Here is a 25,946-nt window from a genome sequence, read left to right on the forward strand (position 1 = left end):
GCTCACATATTGTGAGACACCTAAAAACAGCAGCACAAGAGCAGCGTACGTTCACTGAAATGCGCAGCTCATGCAGACTGTATATTTCGTATAAATATAAATGCAGCCTTTTGCTATTCACGTGTCTTCAAAAGACTTTAAATAAAATGCACAAGTCATATGACAATTTTAACGGTGCTTTTATGGTTTTCTAATGTAATTTTTAGAGCTTGACAGTAACAACTATGACACACAATAACACACAGTATCAGATTTGGATGGGGCTCGTCGAACTGATACAGGATCTGGTTAAAAACGTCAGTCTCGGAGCCGATACCAATCCACGTTTCGGAACAGTGCATCCCAAGCCTCATTAAGTTTATTATATTTCTGCTTTGTCACATTCGCAACAAACGGATTTTAGAGCTTATATGAAACGATACGGCATGAAGACAAACAGTTTGTTCATGCATTTATGTGCACCACAACAGTACTACCAATAACAATTTGGTTTAATTTGTTCAGTACTAACATTTGTTTTTACAGGAAATAGCAAAAATATAAAAAGTACTAGAAAGCTAACAACAAATAAACCGCAAATTAATAATCCATTTTGATTGTAATAAACAATGTCAGAAGAAAGTGAGCATAGTTTTTATGTAAACAATGTTTAGTTAAAAGTTATCTGTATTTTTTCAATGGGTATTGATTAGAATCTGATTACTTTTTAAGGGTAATAATCATAAATAAATGATCTTGTTTTTGTTGTTTTAATAATATTATTATGCTACTATTTTAATAATATTAATATCTCATATGTGACACCTGCCAGAAGAACTTGAAGGCAGAATGAGTTTTTGTCCTAACCAGCTGCGACCACAAGTGAAGTGCGAAGAGACATTTTGTTAGTCGCTTGGTTTCTGTTTTCACCATGTTGCAAACTCCGCCGACAGTGAAATCTTGTTAGTTCATAACTGTATATAAAACACCAAGCATAGAATCTGATTGGTTGTTATTTTCTCACTTCAAGCAGCATTTCATGTTCACTGAGGACATAGAAATCTCAATAAAACACCAACAGCTGGTTGTTTCGGAAAGATTCGCAGGATATCATTCCATCAACTTTCAAAAATAAAATGTTAGCATACAGATGAATGTTGATGTTTGGGTATTATGGTAATTTCATCTCACCCTGAGCCAGGAAGCCTTTGGCTGGGTTTGCTGTTAACCAGGGCTTGCAATAGGTGGGCTCATCCAGCTTCGGAATGAACTCAAACTGACACGGCACCTGTCCGTCATTGTGAACGCTCACAGTCTCCGCCTGATACTGCATGAACTTCACATCCTTGAAGTGGAACTACAGACAGATCATTCATAAAATGAAAATAAATGATTAGAAGTCTAAAGCATCCATTTCAAGGTTAAATGGGCATTATAGAATTTAACGGGGTTCCATCGGCTCATGACTAATGCATTTCTGTGAGTCTTTGTGTCATTTCTAACAGTGCAAAACTAGAACTAATTATAGTTACAGTAGAAATGACCATGAGTAAATCAGCAAATCAGCTTTAACATTTCCTGACATTTCCAGGTTTTCTAATTGAATGTAGGAAGCCTGGAATGAGAGACTTAATCATAAACATGGCTGCTCACCTCTGTCTGAGACAGAGACACTGAAGGAATACAATCATTCTCCAGTCTGTCAATGTGTCTCACGATCTCTTCAAATTTCCTCTTGTAGGACTCTTCATTCACCACCTTAATCTGTTCGAAGTAAAATGACACATCAATAAGGAGAATAACTTAGGTCTGTGCAATGTTACAATATTCACAATGTTTTAATGGCAATATAAATAAAATTAAAGGAATAGTTCACACAAAAATGAGAATTCTCTCATCATTTACTCACCCTCATGTCATCCCAGATGTGTATGACTTTCTTTCTTCAGCAGAACACAAATTAAGATTTTTAGAAGAATATTTCAGCTCTGTAGGGCTATAAAATGCAAGTGAATGGTGACCAGAACTTTGAATCTCCAAAAAGCACATAAAGGCATCATAAAAGTAATCCATATGACTCCAGTGGTTTAATCCATGTCTTCATAAGTGATATGACAAATGTGGGTGAGAAACAGATCAATATTAATGTCCTTTTACAATCAATCTCCACTTTCACTTTCATCTGTTTCTCATCCACACTTATCATATCTCTTCTGAAGACATGGATTAAACCACTGGAGTCATCTGGATTACTTTTATGATGCCTTTATGTGCTTTTTGGAGATTCAAAGTTCTGGTCACAATTCACTTGCATTGTATAGACCTACAGAGCTGAAATATTCTTCTAAAAATCTTTATTTGTGTTCTGTTGAAGAAAGAAAGTCATAGACATCTGGGATGACATGAGGGTGAGTAAATGATGAGAGAATTTTCATTTTTGGGTGAACTGTTCCTTTAAGCTACATTGTGAATATCACAATAATTTTAAAGGAATATTTCGGGTTCAAACAAATTAAGCTGAATCGAGTTGCATAATGACGGCCCCTCCATTAATAAATAAATAAAAAAGGTTTACAGTGAGGCAATTCCAATGGAAGTGAATGGAGTCAATAAGTTAACACCTTTAAACAATGTCAGAGAAAATGCATAAATATCAAGGTATATACTGAAAATTATCCAAAGGCTGAATATATATAAATAATCGTTTTGGTTATATTTCTAGTGAATGACAGCTCTAAACTGAGGATGAGTATGAGGTGTTCTCACCCCGATCTCCAGCAGAGTGCTGACAGGTTTGTGGTCACTGGTCTTCAGGGTCATGTGACTCTGATAATGAAGCTGTTTAATGTTCTTGCCCCTCCACAGGATGCGGTCACACCATGCCGGCACTCGACACTTCTCACTGCAGAAACACAAACTTTGCTAAGATGAAACAATCAGGCTGAAAATAATAAAGTTTGGAGCAAAAATCCTGTTTTGAAAATAGTTTTTAACACTCAAATGTTAATAGTCTTTAAATCATCCTTAAATTTGGCCCACAAATCAATTCTCACTTCCTGCATATGGGATTGGCTTTAATGTTATCCTGTAGTTTTCATCAAATATAAACATAAGAACATAAACTCTTCTGGGTCCTTTAACCTTGTATCCCAGTGATCGGATCCAGTGTCATATTTATAAGTGGGTTGGAAATCAATCTCTCCCTCGATGAAGCCTACAAACACAGCATCTTCATCCATCTGCCTCTTCAGCTGAAACACATGAAGCCACAGTCATTCATACTGCTGTCCAACTCAACACCATCCACAAAAACCCCAGCAGTGTGAAGGCTTTACCTGGTCATGATTATACAGGCTCTCAAAATCCTTTTTAGCTATCAAGTCCTTCACATGATCAGCTTCAAGGTCACTTATCCTGTAGTTTAGATCTCCCAGCCATAACACAACACTGAGAGAAAACCGACAAGCTGTGAGAATAGACCGACAGCAGCTTTTCTAGAGAGTGACAAACAGAAACCTCTCACTCTTATCTGTTTGGTAAAAGTCATACTTGTGTTTCATGATAGTGATGGGTGGTAGTGTGGGGTCCTGCTGTCTGAACTGCATCCTGCGGCAAATGTCCTTGAAGTCCTGATTGCGTCTTTCGTAGTCTTCGGTGTGTGCGGCGAGGTGGCAGTTCACCACACAGATTTCTGAATTATGGAATCGGAAGCGAACGGCCACTGCACCTTTATTACCCTGAATGACAGGGAAAGCTTTCTGAATGCACCAATGATCATTTGATTGAATCAAAACAAATCATCAAATAAAACGTCTCTCACCATTCGTCCCATGACACCAGTGCCCACAGACTCCGCCTCCACCTCAGAGATATGCGCTGCATGCTCCGCCTTCACATAGAACAACAGCATGATGCCCACCAACCGCACCAGCTTTACCTGAAACCCACAAATGACAGGATTCTTACAATTGTAAGAGCTGAAGAATGACAGGACGTCAATTTCAAAGCTTAACCCCTTATCCAAAGACAAGAGTACGGCCAAAAAACAAATAACTGAATAAATCAAATTTATGGGGTTGCACCGACGTATCAATATTTATTGGCCAATTATTGACCAAATTAAATCCATCAGCACATAGAAATAATAATACACAATATGTAGTAGGGTTGGCACTCCTAAGTACATGTAATATTAAATTTGTATTCTTTCTCATTCTTACGTTAATGTGGAAAAACCACCATAAACGGACAGTTGTGAAAGCGGCACTTAGCAATAGGCTGCATGATGAGGGGAAAACATCCAGAACGCTTTGAAATGAGCAGACTTTGACTTCGGAGACATCGGTATAATATCTATTAATGTTGCACAATTGACTGAATAATCGTAATACGGGCTTGCGCGATTACTAAAAGGCTGTTTCAAAATATTGTCAGTGCTGTGTGAGCAAGTGGCGCCCTCTAGTGGTCTGGACTGCGTTATCCATTATAACCAATGAAACTAAATTTAAAAGGGGGTTTAGTTTCTCTAGTATCTTTTTATTTGTCCATGATGTGGTTGACATTTCCATGGAATTACTCAGCATATGAATAGTATGAATTTGTAATGTTTTATCATATACAGTACATAAAGTATGTGTAAAAAGTGAGTTCTGTTGTTTTGAACTGCAAAAAAAAAAAGGAAAAAAAAGCAATGTTTTAGGAGAACAAAATAGCTTTTTTTCTTATCAATCACCATGTAATAATATTTAGTTATTTTTGTATCTTTATAAATATGTTTATCTTCTATTTATCTTTTACAGTCGCTCTCTTTAAAATTTTGGCCAGTCATGTGTTTAACAGATTCAATCTATTTTTAATGGGAATAAGATTTTGTACCTTTTTTTTACAATTATTACTTACAATGGAAGTGAATGTTGCCAATTGTTGGAGGGTTTAAACACAAATATGTGAAGCTTACATGAATTCTTCTGTTAAAACTTGTGTATTATTATATAATTTTTACAGTCATTTTAGGGTTTTATGGTTTGTTGACATCATCATTCCAACAAAGTTGTAAAATCGGGTATAACTTTACACAGAAAACGCTAGTAAGTGATTTAATCAAACTGAAATAATGTTTACAAGCATATCCTTTATATCTTGTGTTTATACTTTTGAAACGGAGTATTTTTATGTAAAAAAATTGGCCCCATTCACTTCCACAGTAAGTGCCTCACTGTAACCCAGATTTTTGCTTTTTGTTTTAAAGAAAAGGAGGGACGAGACTGAAATCATTTTTGTGATAATCAACATTATATCACAAATGCTGTCGATTGAACTTAACTTGCATTGAACCTGGAATATTCCTTTAAGTAAAACAGTGCTCTGATGACAAAATAAGGTGAGTGGCAAATTTCGGTATCGGCCTATCCTTTTTTGTTAAAATCAGTATTAGCGAAATCATAAAATACGCAAAACAATAACGAAAGAAATGCTAGTTAGTAGGTCTGCCAAGTTACCGTAATTAATACATTACTAAACTATTAAATCTAAATTTATTTATGCAAAATATATTCTTAATTATGTCCAGATGTGTCATTTTGAGTCATGTCGTTGTTTATGTGAATAAATGGATTCCATCACCTGAATATAAATGTTTTAATTATGATAAACTCAAGAAAATCCACCTCATCCTTGCGCATATACTTTTTATATATAAAAAATGTAATACGTTCCTTGAAGTTCACTTATAAAATGAGTTAATGTTTTAGCCATTTAGCTGTTGCTTCTCCTTTAAGACTTGACAGTAAATGCCCACCATTCTGATTGGCTCTCTGCTCTTGATTGGCCTACTCTCTCTCTCTCTCTCTCTCTTCTTGCCATCTCACTGCTCACCACAACTGAGAAGACTGAGAAGTGATAAGGCAGCCCCCCCCCAGGGGGTGTTCAAAAGATGCCAGGGGGCACTGAGAGCATATTAGTAGAGAGGGGGCATTAGGTTACAAATGAGGGGCATATATCGTTCATATTAATTCAATCTTTCTTTGCATTAAAACTTTTATCTAGACTTGGAGTTTATCCAATGGTTCTCAGCTACACTGGTTGGTGCGCATTTGTATCGCGGTTCATCTGATTTTGAAGTCTAGAGACGCATCTGAAGTACCTGGTTTAGCAGCATCAAACACACAGGCAGAGGCACCACCTCGGCTAATGCACCTGCATGGATCTGTAGTTGGATACGGCTAAATAGACAGAGCGGAGCGAGCGCAGAACAGGTGCGTTTTTACTCGCAGACCGGTTTTGAGCTCTTAAACTCGCAACTCTGCAAGAATCAGTGAGAAGCAAGGTGCGAGAAGTGGAAACCTTTTGAATTCAGCACAGAATTCTACATCACCACCCTTGAATTTACTATAGTAACACTAACTGTACTTTAGGGAGAAATCGATTGATAATAAAGATTGTCATATCACTACATCAGCTATATTAAATTTGGCATAGGCTACATTAGGGGAGTGAGGGAATATCATGAATTTTTATTACAACTTATAATATTTATATTTTGTATTTATTGTTTTTACATGTGTTTAGAGTAGATCTACTGTTTATAATTACAAAATGCCATAGTTTGTTTAATAGAAATCATGTTACATCTAATCATGGTAGCAAAGATCCATGCTTGTGAAAATATCACTTGTGAACATAATATTTAATCGGGCTTCTTTTCAAATCAATCAAGTGTAAAATAGTACATAAGTAGACAAATTAAATAAATTAATAATAATAACATTTTCTCAAGACTTTACTTTCTAGAAGTTCACAGTGATAAAAATGCCAGAAGTTGAAAAAACACCCATTTAAAGAAATATAAATACAGTATATAAAGAGTAAAAGGAAAAAAAGGGAAAAGGAAAAAATCACATTCAAAAGAAATCACAAGATTGATTTATTTATTAATGAACAAAGTTAATGAAATGCTGTTTTTATCAGCAGCCAATTTTAATAAAACCTTTTCGATATGTAAAAGACTGTTATAGATCTGGATTATGGGCTTTAGCACAAACAGAAGCTCATGGGTGAGAGGCCAGAGGAAGTCCTTACAAAAGCGTACTTGGCATCTGGATGGAGACCCTGGTAGACTGCCAACATCCACTCCGGCTCTTTAGGAGTATCATTGAAGAGAAAAGCCTCCTTACTGAGGTCCAGCTCCTGGAAGCTATACAAAGAACATTTATTTAATTATCTCTATTCCTATTTAAAGTCTGTTTTCTCTATTATTGAGCAAAGTGTCATTTTTGACCTTAAAGCAACAGCTTGCCCAAATATGAGCCATTTGCTCACCTATATGCTGTTCCAAACACGTCTGAATTTCTTTATGGTATTTTTTTTTGCTTTTGGAGCTTTACAACCTCAGTCCCAATTCACTTTAATTGTATGGAAAAGAGCAGCATGAGGTTTCGTTAAAATACCTTCTTTTGTGTTCCACAGAGGTAAGAGACTCACACAGGCTTGGAAGCACATGAGGATGACGAATAAATGAAGACTGAATTTTCATTTTTGGGTGAACTATTATTTTTAAATGATAGGAAAATGACATTAATTTTCAGTCTTACCCCACTAGGTAAAAATCCGGAGGCTTTGGCGTGAATCTCAGCCACGGACTGAGACTTTCCTTTGGATTCTGGCCATTCACATTGTAGGTGCCCATGAAAAAGCTGTCAACACACAATGACAACAGAGAGAGGTATTCAACTCACCCACATGACCACAGAACACAAGCCAAGAGAGAAGCTGCCAAATTAAGAAACAAGTAAATCAGCACATTTTAAATGTTATGTTTAAATATGACTAATACTGGATTTATTAAAGCCCCCATTAAATTATCACACACATGATTACAGATGGAAACTCTGTAAGTAAACATCTGTTTGTTCTTGTGTCTTTGAATGTTCTTCATGTCTGTGCAGCTGCAGTACAGGTATTCATCCAAAAGGGGGCAGTGTTTACACAAATGTCAATACTTGTACTGTTATTGTTCACTCAACAAGTGGTGTGACTGTCAACTTCTAAGAAAAAAACACTGAACTGAAAATTGCTTCACTTCAGACACTTCCGCAAAGAAGTGTATGAGTTACAGCCGAAGCCTATTAATAAGCGTGTTTCAGTAACAGTATCGTCCCTGTTTAACATCTGTCTCATTGTTCCGCTTTTAACGTGGTGTTTATAAACTATTTCTGCATTGTAAGACTAGACCGAAGACCAAATCTCTGGGTTTGTTTTCAAAAAATGGATCATTTTGCAAAAAAAAAAAAAAATCATGTTTCATTCATGTTTTCATTCAGGCTATGCAATATTGTTTCTTTTCTTTTAGAAAACGAAAATGGAGGTCTGAATTACTGTAAGCACTATTAAAGACATTTTTAATAAAACACCCTTTTAAGTTCTATCATGGTGTAATGACTAATGCCATACACACCGCTAGAGGGTTCCACTTGCTCTAATAATTCTGACTGAAGCACTGCCTGAATCACTAAATGCAGACTATTTTTAAGCTTTCAAGGTTTAGCAACCATGCAAGACCATATTGCGATTCCAATCTTACTCAAGGAATTGAGGAGCTTTATTACATTCCATACTGATGTCTCAGAAGTTAAAGTTTGCTGATTTCAAAGAGAGGTTTTACCTCATCATGTATATACACTTGCGGCCTAAATTTTGGAATAATGTACAGGTTTTGCTGTTTCGGAAGGAAAATGTTACTTTAATTCACCAAAGTGGCATTCAAATGATCACAAAGTATAGTCTGGACATTACTGATGTAAAAATCAGCACCATCACTATTTGAAAAAGTCATTTTTGATCAAATCTAGACAGCAGCCATCACTCCAACACCTTATCCTTGAGGAATCATGCTAAACTGATCATTTGGTACTAGAAAATCACTTCCCATTATATCAAACAAAGCTATTTGGTTTGTTTATTTGTTTTTTCCTCCCCATTTCCCCCAATTTGGAATGTCCAATTCCCAATTTGCTCTAAGTCCTCATGGTGGCGTCTACCCTCTCTACCCAACAGGCCAATTTGGTTGCTTAGGAGACCTGGCTGGAGTCACTCAGCATGCCCTTAGATTCGAACTTGCGAACTCCAGGGGTGGTAGCCAGCATATTTTTCCACTGAGCTACCCAGGCCCCTTTTCAGCTATTTGGTTTGTTAAATGAAGCTTAACATTGTCTTTGTGTTTGTGTTTGTTTTTGAGTTGCAACAGTACGCAATAGACTGGCATGTCTTAAGGCCCAGGTGTACTTCACTTTGTGCATTCCGTCTCACAGACAGTTGTGTGCGCACAGCTTTGAAAGTATACCTTACGTGGATGAGCGCGAATGGACAGTTCAACGCATGCGCAGTACAATTGCTTTTTTTACATGCTGAGTAATGTCAATTCCAGGACATTCACTCTGAAGGATAAATTAGAAGAAAAACAGAGGATATGACATTAGAGGAAGCAAGAACAACAACAACAAAACGATGGAGAAGACTACGTTCTTCAAATACTGCTTGACAGTACAGCCCAACTGTGCATATTGCCACCTAGTGGACTCTTCCATCTCAACAGTCAACCTTGCATAGGCACGTTTGTCTGTGCACAGTCCATGCAGACACTGTGCGTGGACACTCCTGATGACGAAAACTGCATCACACGTACTGTGCACGGACCGTCGTGGAATGCAGACAGGCGAAGTACACTCACCTAAAGGATTATTAGGAACACCTGTTCAATTTCTCATTAATGCAATTATCTAATCAACCAATCACATGGCAGTTGCTTCAATGCATTTAGGGGTGTGGTCCTGGTCAAGACAATCTCCTGAACTCCAAACTGAATGGGAAAGAAAGGTGATTTAAGCAATTTTGAGCGTGGCATGGTTGTTGGTGCCAGACGGGCCGGTCTGAGTATTTCACAATCTGCTCAGTTACTGGGATTTTCACGCACAACCATTTCTAGGGTTTACAAAGAATGGTGTGAAAAGGGAAAAACATCCAGTATGCAGCAGTCCTGTGGGCGAAAATGCCTTGTTGATGCTAGAGGTCAGAGGAGAATGGGCCGACTGATTCAAGCTGATAGAAGAGCAACTTTGCCTGAAATAACCAGTCATTACAACCGAGGTATGCAGCAAAGCATTTGTGAAGACACAACACGCACAACCTTGAGGCGGATGGGCTACAACAGCAGAAGACCCCACCGGGTACCACTCATCTCCACTACAAATAGGAAAAAGAGGCTACAATTTGCAAGAGCTCACCAAAATTGGACAGTTGAAGACTGGAAAAATTTTGCCTGGTCTGATGAATCTCGATTTCTGTTGAGACATTCAGATGGTAGAGTCAGAATTTGGCATAAACAGAATGAGAACATGGATCCATCATGCCTTGTTCCCACTGTGCAGGCTGGTGGTGGTGGTGTAATGGTGTGGGGGATGTTTTCTTGGCACACTTTAGGCCCCTTAGTGCCAATTGGGCATCGTTTAAATGCCACGGCCTACCTGAGCATTGTTTCAGACCATGTCCATCCCTTTATGGCCACCATGTACCCATCCTCTGATGCTACTTCCAGCAGGATAATGCACCATGTCACAAAGCTTGAATCATTTCAAACTGGTTTCTTGAACATGACAATGAGTTCACTGTACTAAAATGGCCCCCACAGTCACCAGATCTCAACCCAATAGAGCATCTTTGGGATGTGATGGAACGGGAGTTTCGTGCCCTGGATGTGCATCCCACAAATCTCCATCAACTGCAAGATGCTATCCTATCAATATGGGCCAACATTTCTAAAGAATGCTTTCAGCACCTTGTTGAATCAATGCCATGTAGAATTAAGGCAGTTCTGAAGGCGAAAGGGGGTCAAACACAGTATTAGTATGGTGTTTCTAATAATCCTTTAGGTGAGTGTATACTTTGGGCTTTAAGGTCAATATTAGGTAAAACATTGTAAAAAAGGGGGGCCTGGGTATCTCAGTGAGTATTGACGCTGACTACCACCTCTGGAGTCGCAAGTTCGAATCCATTGTGTGCTGAGTGACTCCAGCCAGGGTTCCTAAGCAACCAAATTGGCCCGGTTGCTAGGGAGGGTAGAGTCACATGGGGTAACCTCCTCGTGGTCACGATTAGTGGTTCTTACTCTCAATGGGGAGCATGGTAATTTGTGCATGGATCGCAGAGAGTAGCATGAGCCTCCATATGCGGAGTCTCTGCGTTGTCATGCACAACGAACAACATGATAAGATGCGTGGATTGACAGTATAAGAAGCGGAGGCAACTTGAGACTTGTCCTCCACCACCCAGATTGAGGTGAGGGACCATGCCACCACGAGGACCTACTAAGAATTGGGCATTTCAAATTGGGAGAAAAAGGGGATAAAAAAGAAATTCTAGCTTTCTCCAGAAATTCATCAGTCAATCATTGCTTTGAGGAATGAAGGCTATACAATGCTTGAAATTACCCGCTCAACACCAGTTTCATGTACAACAGTAAAGAGAAGACTCAAGGGTGCAGGCCTTACGGGAAGAATTGCAAAGAAAAAGTCACTTTTGTAACAGAAAATAGTGGGCAAAGAAACACAGACATTGGACAACAGATAATTGGAAAAGAGTATTATGGATCTTAAACCCATTGAGCTTTTGTGGGATCACCTAGACTGTAAGGTGCATGAGAAGTGCCCGACAAGACAGCCACATCTATGTCAAATGCAACAGGAAGCGTGAGGTGAAATGTCACCTGAGTATCTGGATAAACTGACAGCTACAATGCCAAGGATCTGCAAAGATGTCACTGATGCACATGGAGGATTTTTTCAACATTTGGACAAATTTGATAATGCTTTCAGCTTTCAATAAGAATGTAGTGTCCTTAAGCTCGGTTTAAGAAATTGTATCATATCCATTTAAATCCATTCTGCAGAATTATGCAGACTGTTCCTTCAAATCAGTGCAAAAAATGCGAAGTTGTCAGCAGTTAAAACAGTTTAAAAGACACGTATAACCATCAGGCATGTCACATGTGATGCTGAGCAGGTGGCACACCTGTAGTTCTGGATGTAAGTGTAGGAGTCCTCATTCTTGAGAAGCTCACATCTGATGAGGTTATCACGCAAACCGAACTGAGGCATCCCGAGCATCTGAGATTTGTTTGACAGGATGGGCTGCGATGATCGGATCAGGTCATCTCTCATCTCGCCCCGCACTCGCTCCTGACTGAAACAAAACCAGGTGCAATGCTTTATAATCAAACAAAGACTGACAAAACTAAATCTGACTTTAATCTCACTTTCTGTTAGAAAGACAACAGATTCAAATTTCCATTAAGAGCAGTGATGAGTAGTACAATTATAATTGTACAGAGCAAAGATTGCTCACTGCTTGTATAGAAAAAACATGTTTGACTTCAATACATTTCTTCATGAAGAAACTACAGTACCGTAATTTCCGGACTACTGAGCGCACCTGAATATAAGCCGCACCCACTGATTTTTAAATAAAATATTATTTTGAACATAAATAAGCCAACAATATTATTGAAACAAATGAACTTTACTCAGGCTTTAACGAAACACGGCTTGTAACAAAAATAAATAGGCTTTAACGAAACACGGTGTGGCAGCGGGGGCGTAGTCAAGCGCCCGTCCGGGAGAGAAAAGCGGTAAGGGCGCTTAAACCTGAGCTAAATTATGTCTAACACCGGTGTCTAATTTCAGTAAGCATGGAGAGAGCGGCATAAAAAGGCAGCAGCCACAGAGCGTTGTGTTGGCGCATAGAAGAATTGAGAAACTTTATAAAATTGATTGTAAACATTGCTGTGGCCATTAAAAGCCTTACCTGGAACGTCAAGTGCCCTGCTGAAAACTGTCACACTGGTGCCCACGTGACAGTTTTCCCAAGAAGGACACGTGAAGCAGGGCACTTGAAATTAGACACCGGTGTCAGACATAATTTAGCGCAGGTGTAAGCGCCCTTACAGCTTTTCTCTCCTGGACGGGCGCTTGACCACGCCCCCGCTGCCACACACGGCTTGTAATAAAACATTTGCGGTAAACAGTAGCCTACCAAGAAAGTAATTGGTCACTATCTTCCTCGTCCTGTGCACTGAAACCACTGAAGTCATCTCCTTCGGTGTCGGAGTTGAATAGCCTCAGAATAGCCTCAGCTTTAGTTTAGAGTCAATTCCTCACGCTGCTGTTTCCAACGTCTTATCATCGACTCATTAAGACCAAGCTCCCGTGCAGCAGCTCTATTTCCTTCTCCAACAGCCAGATCAATCGCCTTCAACTTGAAAGCAGCATCATATGCGTTTCTCCATGTCTTTGTCATGGTGAGGGTGACAAAATTACCGGTACTACCGTAATCAGAATGATGGGAAGTTTGAGCGCGCTCGATTTAATCTAAACAGTAAACAAAAAAAGTTGTTTTGACCTTAACCCGTTTGGCAATTTCATTGGTCTAATGAAAGCTTCACGCCGGCAAAAAACTGAGCACGTCACAGAATGTTTTTCTTTTTTTTTTTTTTTTATAAAATTTGAAAGCGGGAAAAATCCATATATTAGCCGCGTCATTGTATAAGCCGCGAGGTTCAAAGCGTGGGAAAAAAGTTGCGGCTTATAGTCCAGAAATTACGGTAAAGCTCTCTTTTTTTCAAAATTACTAAAAGGAAACAGTATAGGCCTATACTAACATCTATTCTGATAATCATACTCATGATATTCTGAAATATTTTTTTTTTCTTCCATTAAATTGGATTAAAAGAATAAAATTGGATTTTAACCATTTCATTGAAAAATCAAGTTATTCCGAATTTTGCCCAGTGCTCTCCTTCAAACAATATGCAGATTTAAAGGGGTCATGACATGAGGAACAAAATTGTCCTTGATCTTTTAACAGCCTCATTGCAATATAAAAACATACTGTAAGTTTCAGAACTCAAAACTTCCTCCTCACTGCAAAAGGAGCATGTGTTGAAATCAAGCTGCTAAAATGATTAGTTCTCTAATTCCTCCACATTGTGATGTCACACTGCGGTAGACATTTGCCTCTGACCACCTCCACAACAACACATCAATGCATACTTTACTTTATCACTTTTGTAGCCCCGCCCAGGAGCTGTGAGCAGTGAGATGACAAAAGGAAAGAGTAGAAAGCAAATCAGAACAGTGGGCATTTACTGTCAAGTCTTAAAGGAGAGGCAGCACCAAAACAGGGCATTTTTGACTGAATGAGGGTGGAAAATAATGATAATCATAAAGATTATGGAGGTATGGTCAGAGAGTTCTTTAAAGGTGCAAGATGCAATGCAGTGATGTTGCAATATAATTTACATGTTAAGAGAACCCATTGGCATTAATGCAAATTAACTACTCAGGATTTCCACAGGAGGTCATTCAGCGTTTAAAGTCGGTGGTCAAAACTTTGGCTATGAATCGATTCCAAAAACCTTTGCAGGAGTGAATGAAGCAGTAAACTCCCAGCTCATACGTCTTCCCAGTTGTGGATTGTGGGAAATTAACCATTGTTGGGTGTACATCAAATGTACACTTGAAATGCATTGAGTGCATTGTGGGTAAGAATGAGTGAACAAAAGTAGGGAACGAGTGGCTCACTCAGAATTCAGACACTCCAACAAAATAGCGGACACTCGAAATAGTGCACTATATGGTGGATAGGGGATAGTTTCAGACACAGTGAGTGTTCCACGACCAGAGTTGGTGCCCTACATAGGTTGTGTACTCTGCATTTAGAAAGCGGTGGTACTGCTGTTCAGAACTAATGATCTAAATACTTATGAGACTGAAAACTGTAACTACACTGAAATAAGAATCCACACAGGACTTTAAAAGCTATTAAATAGCGAAAGAATGCATTAATAAAGCATGATCTTTCTTTGTTTTACGTTTCAGCATTATATATAATGTCCTTGTGGGACATCTTCAAGTTTTCACTGTAATAATTACTAGAAATGTTTCCAAACCTCTCTTCTTATTGACAAATTCATCCAGATCTGACAAGAGCCCTTAAAGGGATAGTTCACCCAAAAATTACAATTCTCATTATTTACTCACCCTCTTGCCACCCCAGATGTGTATGAGTTTCTTTCATCTGCTAAACTAGAATGGAGATTTTTAGAAGAATTTCTCAGCTCTGTAGGTCCATACAATGCAAGTGAATGTGTGGCAACATTTTGAAGCTAAATAAACAAACATAAGTCACCAAAAAAGTAATCCAGAAGACTCTAGTGGTTAAATCAGTATCTTCAGAAGTGATGTGATAGGTGTGGATGAGAAACAGAGAAACAGATCACTTTCACATTCTTCTTGTGTTTTTGGTGATTCACATTCTTCTCTACATATCTCCCCCTGCTGTCTAGCAAAAAAATGAACAATGTTGATCTGTTTCTCACACACACCTATCATTTCACTTCTGAAGACATGGATTTAACCACTGGAGTCTTATGGATTACTTTTTTGCTGCCTTATTGTGCTTTTTGGACCATCAAAAGTTTGGCCTACAGAGCTAAAATATTCTACAAAAAATCTGAATTTGTGTTCTGCAGAAGAAAGAAGTCATACACATCTGGGATGGCATGAGTAAATTATGAGAGAATTTTCATTTTTCGGTAAACTATCTCTTTAAAGTGATAGCTCAGCCATAAGTTAATATTCTGTCATAATTTCTCTACCCTCATGTTGTTCAAAACCAGTGTGACACTTTGCATTATGTGGAACACAAAATATGCTAGACAGAATGTTAGGGACTATATATACGGAGATATTAGACAGAATGTTTGCCTGAGTCACTATTTATTTTAAGTGAATGTTATATATATACACATTCACTTAAAATAAATAGTGACTCAGGCAAACATTCTGTCTAATATCTCAGTTTTGTGTTGCATGGAAGAAAGAAAGTCATACGGGTTTGGAACGACATGATGGTGAATGATGACAGAATGTAAATTTATACAAATAATAATTCTGTAATACATGTTAAATGTGTATTATGTAATGGAATACATGGGAGTAAACGTCTGTTATGTCATTTGTCAAAGTAAAGAGTTACTCACTACTTGAGTACCCTTTTAATTGGATACTTTTTACTCTTACTCAAGTAATTATTTTTGTTAGAACTTTTAATTGAGTAATTATTTTTTTAAATTGTACTTTTACTTGAGTACAGTTTTTGGCTACTCTACCCACCTCTGTCATCAATCTTATTCTGAATCTTTTGAAATGCTAAAATGTGCTCTGTTTGTTTAAATCTGTGTGACGCAATTGCACAAACCCCTTCAACACATCATACAGCTGCTTTCCAGACCTATACTTTAATCTGCCAGTATTTTACTTTGGATCAAACTAATAATCCAATAAAATGGCAAATTTGTGATGAAATGAAAACAAATTTGTTTTTCAATGTTTTTACAAAATTTGTACATTAAAATTATACGATGAAATAAAAAAATTCAAATACACATTATGAAAAATGTTGTAATATTATTTGAAATAAACCAGCACAAAAACATGGATTTTTTTAACAAATCGAGTGTATATTTGGACACATTTATTTCGTGTACAAAAGGTAGTGGACAACTGCATACTAATATAAACCTCTTTATAACAAGATCAACTGACGGGTGGTAACAGGCAATGTAGATAAAATGTCAATGTAGATAAAATGTCAATGTAGATAAAAGTTCCCTAAAATGTATGCCGACTGAAGTGTTGCACTTTGGGATGTGCATCTAGGACCAAATTAATACTAGAATAGACCTATAAATTGTAAATGCCATTCATTCCATCATAAATAGTGCAAAGGATGCTTTAAAATGAGCTGTTTATAATGAGATATGGAAGCGCAGAGTAGTTCTAGCGGGAAGACTAGCAGCTGTACATCATCGCACTATTAGCTGGGTAATTCCCAGCCAATCGCATGTAAGCTGTTGCTTTATATGTCTGCTCACAATCTATCACATTGCTGTTTCAGTGTGCTAACACGGCTCATGGAATCGATTCCATTGATTCTGAAAACCAGGAAAACCAGTGTTTGGTGTGAAAAGGCCTTAAGGAATAATTGACTCCGGCTCATTGAATTATTGAAAAATAATGCACAACTTAAGGTGGTAATGCGGTCACGACGCACAGCAGAGAGTCAATTATTCCACTTATACCATGATACCCACACCTTAACATAATGTTCAGGGTTTTATCTAAAGATGTTTTCTGGTTTTCATCCCTAAAACGCTCTTGAGTAGAATTACTTTCTTCCGCCACAGATTCAGCATCTAGCTTTGATACAGCCCAAGCCTGTTTATCTGTTTAATGCAGCTTGCATCAGCAGTAACATTGCTTTAAATTGCTAAAATGTAAGTTGAAGTATACTTCTCAGCAGCAGTGAGTGTCACCATTTTGCATAAAGCATTTTCATTGCTAAACAACTGTTTACCACCCCACTGTGGTGCAGGTGTGTGCTGACATGTCAGCTCTGTTTGTTTTGCTCGTGTGTGTTTGTGTGCGTGTGAGTAAGAGCGAAAAAGAGAGAGAGGGTGCTTTCCACTAGGGAGGCTGATTAGGTGCTTTTCAAACAAAATGTAAATACATTTGTATATTATAGACACTGTCATTCTTATCCAATGAACTTAACCACTGTCTTTGTTTTAGTTGGTTATTTTGTTGTCAAATCCTGTACAGCTCTTTGAAATTACTGAAATAATTTGACGAAGTGATATGAAAGCGTTATGCCGCCAAGACCTGGAACAAGAAAAACATTTCTAGAATCTAGACGACTGAATAAGCGGGCGGTCACTGTTGAGCTTTATTGCTCACCTTAGAACGTCTGTCAACCAATCAGAATCAAGCATTCAACAAACCCATGGTACAAATGAATATAATCAGTGACAATACTATTTTAAATTGACAATATTAACTTAAACCATTTATAATGTATAGTGTGTTACCAGCAACAGAGTGCAAGCATGTGTGTCTAACACGATTCTGTATTTTGGGAACCAATAGAGAACTATGAATATTTCTATGCAAGTGTCACAAATGCCCTGTGAATGGGATACCAGGACCAAAACCGATTTCACAAAGTCTACTCAAAGCATTGACTAGCCTACAAATAGATGCACATGCTGTTGAAGAGGTTACAGACTACCTACATTGTATTAGCTTGAAAAGAATATGTTGTTTGGACCATTTTATGTTGAGGATAATTAGATGAGCCTGTTTTCACTTAAGCTGCCCTCTTGGCAAAAAGAAAAGGAACAAAACTAAAACTAGGTAAAAGTGATAGTGCCAAATAACTACTTCAGGCCTACCTTTCATTGCCACCGTCTCCTCTATTCTGTTCGTTGTCTTTGTGCGGTCTGCTATTGTCAGTTGCGTGTGGTGTCTCTGCAAAGGTGGAGACAGTTTTCAGAGACAGTGCTTATCAAAGATCACTTCATAAACATCAGTTAAGACTCCAGTCAGTCATTAATGCTGTAAATGAGACAGCTCAAGCACTGCTGGTAAACCCATGTGATCTCATAATTACAGAAAGTGACTGTTTTTCAGAAATGGTGAGGTGCAAAGCACCAGACTACTCAAAAGTGACTATACCCTTTCAGTTTACAAGCATTTCAATCACTTTAAAATTGAGTTTGTTAAAAGTAGGAAAATTATCTCTTCTGATAACAAGCACGCCAGAGCAGGTCAAAGTGCCAATACATTGAAAGAATCCCTCCTCAGTTGGGAAGAGGCCTCCAGAATATCTCATCTGGTGATGACATCATCAGGGTGTGGAAATGAGGAATTTGGGAGGGGCCAAAACAAACAAGCTTCCTTCACGAACACAGGAAATGTCAAAGCAATGGTTTGGCAACTCTGAGTGCTAAAGCTTCAGAACATCACTGTAAACCCTAATGTCATCATTACTGGAAAAAATAAGTAGTCTGAATTAAAAGTTTCTTGAAATGTGAAGTTTTGGACTCATAACTCAAATATGTAAGGCCCTTGAACTTATTTTTCTTACAAATATATAGACTTGTTATTATAGGCGTTATTAACTCAAAATTAAGGCTAGGGGGTATACCAACAACGCCTTGAGCTTGAACGATTTAACTATGTGTCCTTGGTCAAAGGGTACTTATGGGGGCATTGAAATTATTGTTGTTTGACAATACTGTTGGAGCTAAAGTGACGAAAAATGAAAGTACTTTTCTTACCATTTAATCTAGTTGCATTAGACATTTCCCTGAATTTGCATCATGACTGTAGACACTCGTGGATCAACTCGAGTTTATTCGACTCAAAGGGCTTGTAGCTCCGGCACCAAGTCCTACATTGGTGAAGCCTTGGCTCATAAATATTAATATGGATATGGTGACTCCGGTCACCTATGCTTGTTAATATTCATGAGAAGTCATGACTTCACTAGCGTTCATGTACTTCTTTAGCCGATCAGTTTACTACAGCGTACTGGTGAGCATCACGTTTAATTTTAATATTCATGAGCTCAGCCTTTGCTATAGTACGTTTCGAGACTTTGGTTTCTTTTTGAAAGTAAGTTTATAGACCTGAAGTGCCAAACAGGGAACAATCGATTCAGAGTAAATATTTGCAGTGTTTTCAGTGTGTTTGAACTCTCCACACACCTGTTGACTTATATTTGCATTGCTATAGCCTTAATTATTTGATTTTCTAGTCCAGGAAAAAAAAGAGAAAAAGAAAACACTGTCAATATATTAGACTTATTTTAAGTCTTATATTAAGCCTTACAAGGCCTACAAAACACTTTTGGAAGTCTGCTACGGGAATTCCAATCCGATTTAGGAATTTAAGTAAGAACAGCCTGGAGGTATGCCCCGAGTTTGGAGTCTGTAGCTTGAAAGCTGTACGAGGAGTAGTGTTGAGAAATTTGGTCTCAGAATAATAATAATAAGTTAAAATAGTAGAACAGTAAGTCTTTGACTTACTACTACTATTAGTAGTCAAACTAATTATCTAACGAGCTCCAGGTTACACTAAGTTTAGAAAAAATGCACTATAATACAGACACAGTGCTGGCATGTGGCTGTACTGGTTTGTTTACTAAAGAAAGCTTATGCAAATTTGAAAGAGCAAATGGCCAGTTCCTTTGTAAGGCTGTCAGTGTTTGGATTATGAGCAAAACTGATAAAGTTCACTTCACTGAGGGTGCACATTAAAACCAACTCTCTTTTGGTTTTATATCACCAATTAACATAGAGCAGAGACATGTCACAGGAGCACGAAGAGGGGAGGGGTATGTGATCTGACACGCCGATGTGAATTTGGAAAGGTTCCTTGAAGCCTTGTTTGTAAAACAGTCATGTTGATTTGTAATCTTTTTATATGGGATGCAGGAAAAAACAAAGCTTACCTGATTTCTTAATCTGACTCATCCTGGAAGTTGTTGAAACAATTGATGGTAAAGACTTCCTTAGGGATCGAGCCCCTTTAGACACCTTATGATATTTGGTGAGCCAGTCAAATTTTGGTTCTTCCTTTGGATATTGCTCACAGACATCTGAAAGTTCAAAAGACAAGTACATACCGTAAGGTCATAATGAGCATAAACCAATCCATTTAAATAGCACCATTATATACTGTTAATCCATGGGTCTCTGGAATAATCGATTCTGAATGGTCAATGGCGCCATCTAGCTGTCTGATATTTCTCAGTGACAACCGCACATCCACGTTTCAGAACACTCATCTGGGTATTGCAGGTCATCTTTGCTACTTCTCGGATCACTGTGCGTTCTCTAAAAGTAAGTTGATAAAATAATTTAAACTCAATTCGATGTTTCATGTGCATTTATTTCTTTACTTGGCAAGTAGTCTTGGCATAGGCTGGATAATGAGTCAGACGGTAAATGTTTTTTTATTTAATTTTTTTACAAAAAGCACCAACACAACTCAGATGCAAAACGAAGGTGGATTTCAGCTGTTCAGCGATTTATTTCTTCTCACATAATTACATAATTTCAATGCAAATCAATATTTAATGTCCTTTTAATTATTTCTTTGGTTTGTAGCCATGTAATAAGCTGGATAATGTACAGTCAGCCAGTTGTATGTGAGTGCAAGAGTTACTGGCCAATTTCCCTGATCCAGCTGGACTTAAAAAATATTGTAAAAAATGTTGGCTAACAGATTAATTTATGACATCTCTTATACATATAGATTAGGTGGGGTTTATTCGTTTTTATTTATTTTTATGTATTTACTGATCAGACACTGGTCACTCTGAAAAGGCGTTTGATATGGTAGAATGGGATTATCTTTTTAAGATTTTGGAAATGTAAGGGTTCAGGAATACTTTTATTGGATGGATTAAGTTACTTTATAGACACCCGGTAGTGGCGGCACAAACAAATGGATACATTTCAGATTATCTCACTCTGGATAGGGGCACTCAACAGGGTTGTCCTCTTTCCCCATTATTGTTATGTCTTACCCTGGAACCATTAGCAGCCACGATAAGAAGGGAAGATGACATGGGGTGATGGTGGGAGGTGTGGCGCATAAGCTTTTGCTTTACGCAGATTATATTTTATTATTTGTTTCCGACCCCATTAGATCTATGCCTGGCCTCCACAGAATAATTAATTCCTTTTCTAAATTCTCAGGATACAGAGTCAATTGGTCTAAATCATAAGCTTTGGCTCTGACAGTGTACTTGCCCAGTAACGACTTTCCAGCCGGGTGTCTTCCAGTGGCCCAAACAGGGCATTAAGTATTTGGGCATTTTATTTCTAGCAAATTTGTGTGATTTAGTTAGTTAATTTTGACCGTTTAATAAAAATGTTTTTGAGTGATGTGGGCAGGTGGGCTTCATTACATTTATCTATGATTGGGAAGGTTAATGTTATTAAAATTAATTGTATTCCAAAATTCAACTACCTGCTACAAGCTCTCTCTGTAGATGTCCCCCTCTCGTTTTTCAAGCAATTTGATAGCATAGCGAAGTCCTTTATTTGGAATGGTAAGCGTCCAAGATTACATTTCAGTAAGTTGCATAGGCTGATTGACAAAGGTGGGCTAGGGCTACCCAAGATTGTGTTTTATTATTATGCATTTGGTCTCAGACATTTGTGGGTAAGAGTGGGGGTTAAGTATTGATTCTGTTTATATATGTTTTGCTTTTCTTTGTTTAATTCATGAATAATACAAAAATTGCATACTAAAAACTTTATAAAGTGAAATAAACAAACTCATAAAATAAACACCAAATTATTATTGAGTGGAAAATATTTCTACACATTTTTCAAAAAGTATGACTGTCCCACAGTTGCGCCGTCATTTCCACCATGGCAATCAATTTTGCCCCTAATAAAGTTTTTCCAAATGTTAGTTGTCAATGAAGAGCATGCTTGATATGAAATATTACACAAGTGATGTTTGAGAAAAACAAAGAAAAATCAAGGTAACTATTACCTGTGAACAGAATAATTTGATTAAGCATAATTTTCGAATTCTGATCAAGCTGCAATTTTGCCAAATTAGGCAAAAATATTATTTAATTGAGTGTATTTAGGATGCATAAAATGTTGAAATAAGCCTTAGTGAAGCAGAGGAGCAAGTCATTTTATTTAAAAAAATAAATAAATATCCAACAGCATCATTTCCAGCACAGAATTCTATTAAACGTGAGTGGTGGTGGTGTTGTGGGCTAAAGCACATATCTGTTAATCAGAAGGTCACTGGTTCGAGCCCCACAGCCACCACCATTGTGTCCTTGAGCAAGTCACTTAACTCCAGGTTGCTCCGGGGGGATTGTCCCTGTAATAAGTGCACTGTAAGTCGCTTTGGATAAAAGCGTCTGCCAAATGCATAAATGTAAATGTAAACACAATACAGAATTTGAGATGTGCTGGAAATGACACTATGGTGGGAATTTTAATGTCTTTTTTCACTAGGAAAAAAAAAGAAAGAGATAAAAATGACATAAACCTCCTGTGATGAATGGACAAACACTTTTAAAGTGTAATTTATTATTATTATTTTTTTACGAGACTTTACAAGTCCACAGTGCTAAAAGTGCCCAAAGTTGAAGAAACACTCAACATTACTTTTTTACTGCTTAGCATATCAATAATGAACCATTTATAAATAAACAAATATTTTACATTAAGAAATATATAATTTTTAAATAAAACCCTGCATGTTTTATGTTTCTGTCCACAGACCCTCTGCAAAATTCACATCAGGTGTCCATGGTTAAAAGAACCCTGGGCATAAACCATTATTCAATTAAAATAATTTCAGTGTTTATTTAAGTGTATACTGTACCTCTCATCTCCAGCAGGCATGTACATGACTCACTTTAAATCACTCCTGCAGACAGATAGCTCCAGTTTCAGAATAAAACACATTTCTATGAACATCTACAATAGCTTAGTGCTGTCGCATCAATTATATTCTGCATGTTCTGAGAAGAGTAAAGGGGAAGTGTATCAGTTCTTCTTTTCTTCACTGGTATTTTATCTCTCTCACAACAACCACAAGAACACCCACCGCTGAATACACTCATCATTCATAATGTAACTTCCCTTTGTTTAAATGGTGTCAATATGACCATGGTGCTGCTTACCTTGAATACTCCTCCATTTTTTCTTGTTAATTATCATATCTGCCGGGAGCCTGATATTCGCCATCACTCAATGATGGGCCCTCACAGCGTGTGTCAAATACTTCTTAGTAAAAACATATTTCCTCTCAGATTCCCAAACGCTAAATATTGATGTGTTTGACTTTGGTTTGATCCTTCAAATGAAATTATTTCAAATAAAAATAAAGTACTGTAGATCCTCAATCAGTTGAAAAAAGTTAACTTCTCATTCTGCACTGCTAGTAACCACAAACTGACAACCGCAGAAGACAACCTAAGACTTACTTCCTCCCAAACTCCGCCTCATACACGCTTCAATTCTGCAATCCTGTTTACAATCTCTCCTTCCTTTACGTTTACATGCTAAATCTGACTGTTGTCTGAGTGTTGAGCTCACTGGCATTACCTTTTGTTTCCAGTCTGAAAAACCAAAAGACTATTTCAGTTTAGTTCACCAAGAAAAATGGAGGCTGCATGGCTTCCATGCAAATACTTTACATAACGATTTCCAAAGTACCATCATAAATCTAAGGTAAATGAATGACAGAGCAGATCAATCGACATCTATCTTTCACTTTCAAGCAGATCTGTGAATGAGTTTCAGCATTTGTTAACATGTTCTCATCACTAGATGCGAAAACCCACAGTAAAACGTGTTTGGCAGGTCTGTTATGGATGAGGTCATTGAAAAGTTTTCTTTTAGTTTTCTTTTGCATCACTCCCATGTGAATCTCCTGCTAAGTAATAGGTCATTTAGCATGAAAGAAAATACACATTCTCAGCCCCCTTGTTAAGATCAGCTTGTGAGTTTTAGGAAGTGTTTTCCTTCTCAGAAGCACATAAACAGTGGCTCAAATAGTATGTGGAAACTTAAAACTTAAATTAAGCTTCAAATTAAAGTTAAATACGTTCTGCTAGTTTTTTTAATGCATTTGATGCAAAAATATTAAACCAGGTGTCATCTGCAAGCAAATCTTTCAATTTTCAACATTTCTTTAAAATAAAATTTTCAAGGCAAATGCAATGGCAATTTAAATGTCCAAATACTGTACTTCTTGGTTCCACTATATACAGTGTGTGTGTGTGCATATATATAATCCTCATTCATAATGTTTGTCAGATGAGGACGCTACAGTGCCACTGTTGAATTTGACCCACAGGAACAAACGCTGCTGTTGTGCTCAGTTTAGGTTAAAAATATATTTGGAGGGCGGGATTATGGAATGAGGGGGCGTGGCTAATTCACCTATAACGTGTCATGAAACCCCAAAACATATTTTCTGGGTTGTGAACACATAAGTACAGGTTGCACACCACTGAAAACAACGATAGCACTTACTATGTTTGTTGTTAAGGGAAAGCGTTTTATTGAGCCATTTCGTTCTTCCGGTTTGAAAACGAAAGTTGAAGGAACGTCACAAAAATGAAGTAAATGCGTAAACTCTTGAGCTATTATTAGTAGGATAGCGCGTATCTAAGTCACTGGATTCTGAGAGTTTTCTCACGTTATTCATGAGAAGGAACGCTTCCATCTAATCGCAGTGCTGCCTCACGCATGAGCTGGCATTACAGCGGAGAATTCAAACTCTTCATGGATGAAACAGCTGTTCCGCAGACGCGAGACTTCAACAGCACTCGGGAAATAGACATGAGGACTATTACACTAAACAGCGGTCAGATCGAAATAACTCCACAAAACCCACCGCAGTCCATAACCGGACCAGCGCGAGCATTTCTTGGCTTAAGTTGTACTTTTCGTTGACTGTTACGAGCGTCTTCTCGCCGTGCCCTACTTTAATGCAGGGGTGACAAACTCTGTTCCTGGAGGGCCACAGTCCAGCAGAGTTTAGCTCCAACCCTAATTAAACACACCTGAAGCAGCTAATCAAGGTCTTCAGGAGTGCTTGTAGATTACAAGGAGGCATTTTGGAGCAGGGCTGGAACTAAACTCTGCATTGCTTCAGCCCTCCAGGTGTTTAGACACTCTCAGTTTAGACAATCTCAGTTGCCTCCGTGTCTGAGACCATCAATCTGCGCATCTTATCACGTGCCCATTTCACACATTTTGTTTGATCCATTTCAAACATTCCAGCTCCATTTAGCTACTTGCTTAACCTTTCAAGTTCATTATGTTTAGCTCTAGTCAGTTGCAGACGCTGGTAAAGGCAAGATATTCCAGAGTGGCACGAGACTGCACGCCCTGCATACAGACACTCATTCCAGTTCTGTGCTCCGCGGTCCGATCTCTGATGCATAGAAAATGCAAAACATGGAATCCACTGCACACCCATTTCCCAAATCCACTGATATGCAGTAGCAATTGTTCTTAGTTT

The 25,946-nt window shown here is 37.9% G+C and overlaps 1 protein-coding gene across 3 annotated transcripts in view; it reads right to left on the bottom strand.

Moving 5' to 3' along the window:
* inpp5b (inositol polyphosphate-5-phosphatase B) overlaps nt 1-25,946 on the bottom strand; it is a 48,184-nt gene that overhangs the window by 13,653 nt on the left and 8,585 nt on the right. The window contains exons 1-13 of one of the 3 annotated variants that reach the window (XM_052147118.1): nt 23,596-23,905; nt 20,380-20,526; nt 18,317-18,392; nt 12,040-12,210; nt 7,569-7,670; nt 7,057-7,171; nt 3,800-3,916; nt 3,529-3,716; nt 3,315-3,426; nt 3,121-3,230; nt 2,746-2,881; nt 1,633-1,743; nt 1,171-1,336 (exon numbers count right to left, since the gene is read on the bottom strand). In XM_052147118.1, coding sequence (XP_052003078.1) covers nt 1,171-1,336; nt 1,633-1,743; nt 2,746-2,881; nt 3,121-3,230; nt 3,315-3,426; nt 3,529-3,716; nt 3,800-3,916; nt 7,057-7,171; nt 7,569-7,670; nt 12,040-12,210; nt 18,317-18,392; nt 20,380-20,526; nt 23,596-23,659 — 1,615 coding nt within the window. In that variant the 5' untranslated portion in view covers nt 23,660-23,905. Of the gene's footprint in view, nt 1-1,170; nt 1,337-1,632; nt 1,744-2,745; nt 2,882-3,120; nt 3,231-3,314; nt 3,427-3,528; nt 3,717-3,799; nt 3,917-7,056; nt 7,172-7,568; nt 7,671-12,039; nt 12,211-18,316; nt 18,393-20,379; nt 20,527-23,294; nt 23,439-23,595; nt 23,906-25,946 lie in introns of those variants that run through there. The other 2 variants (XM_052147119.1, XM_052147117.1) reach the window with 2 other exon arrangements.

This window comes from Xyrauchen texanus, chromosome 17, assembly GCF_025860055.1.
Source record: "Xyrauchen texanus isolate HMW12.3.18 chromosome 17, RBS_HiC_50CHRs, whole genome shotgun sequence".
Taxonomy (NCBI): domain Eukaryota; kingdom Metazoa; phylum Chordata; class Actinopteri; order Cypriniformes; family Catostomidae; genus Xyrauchen; species Xyrauchen texanus.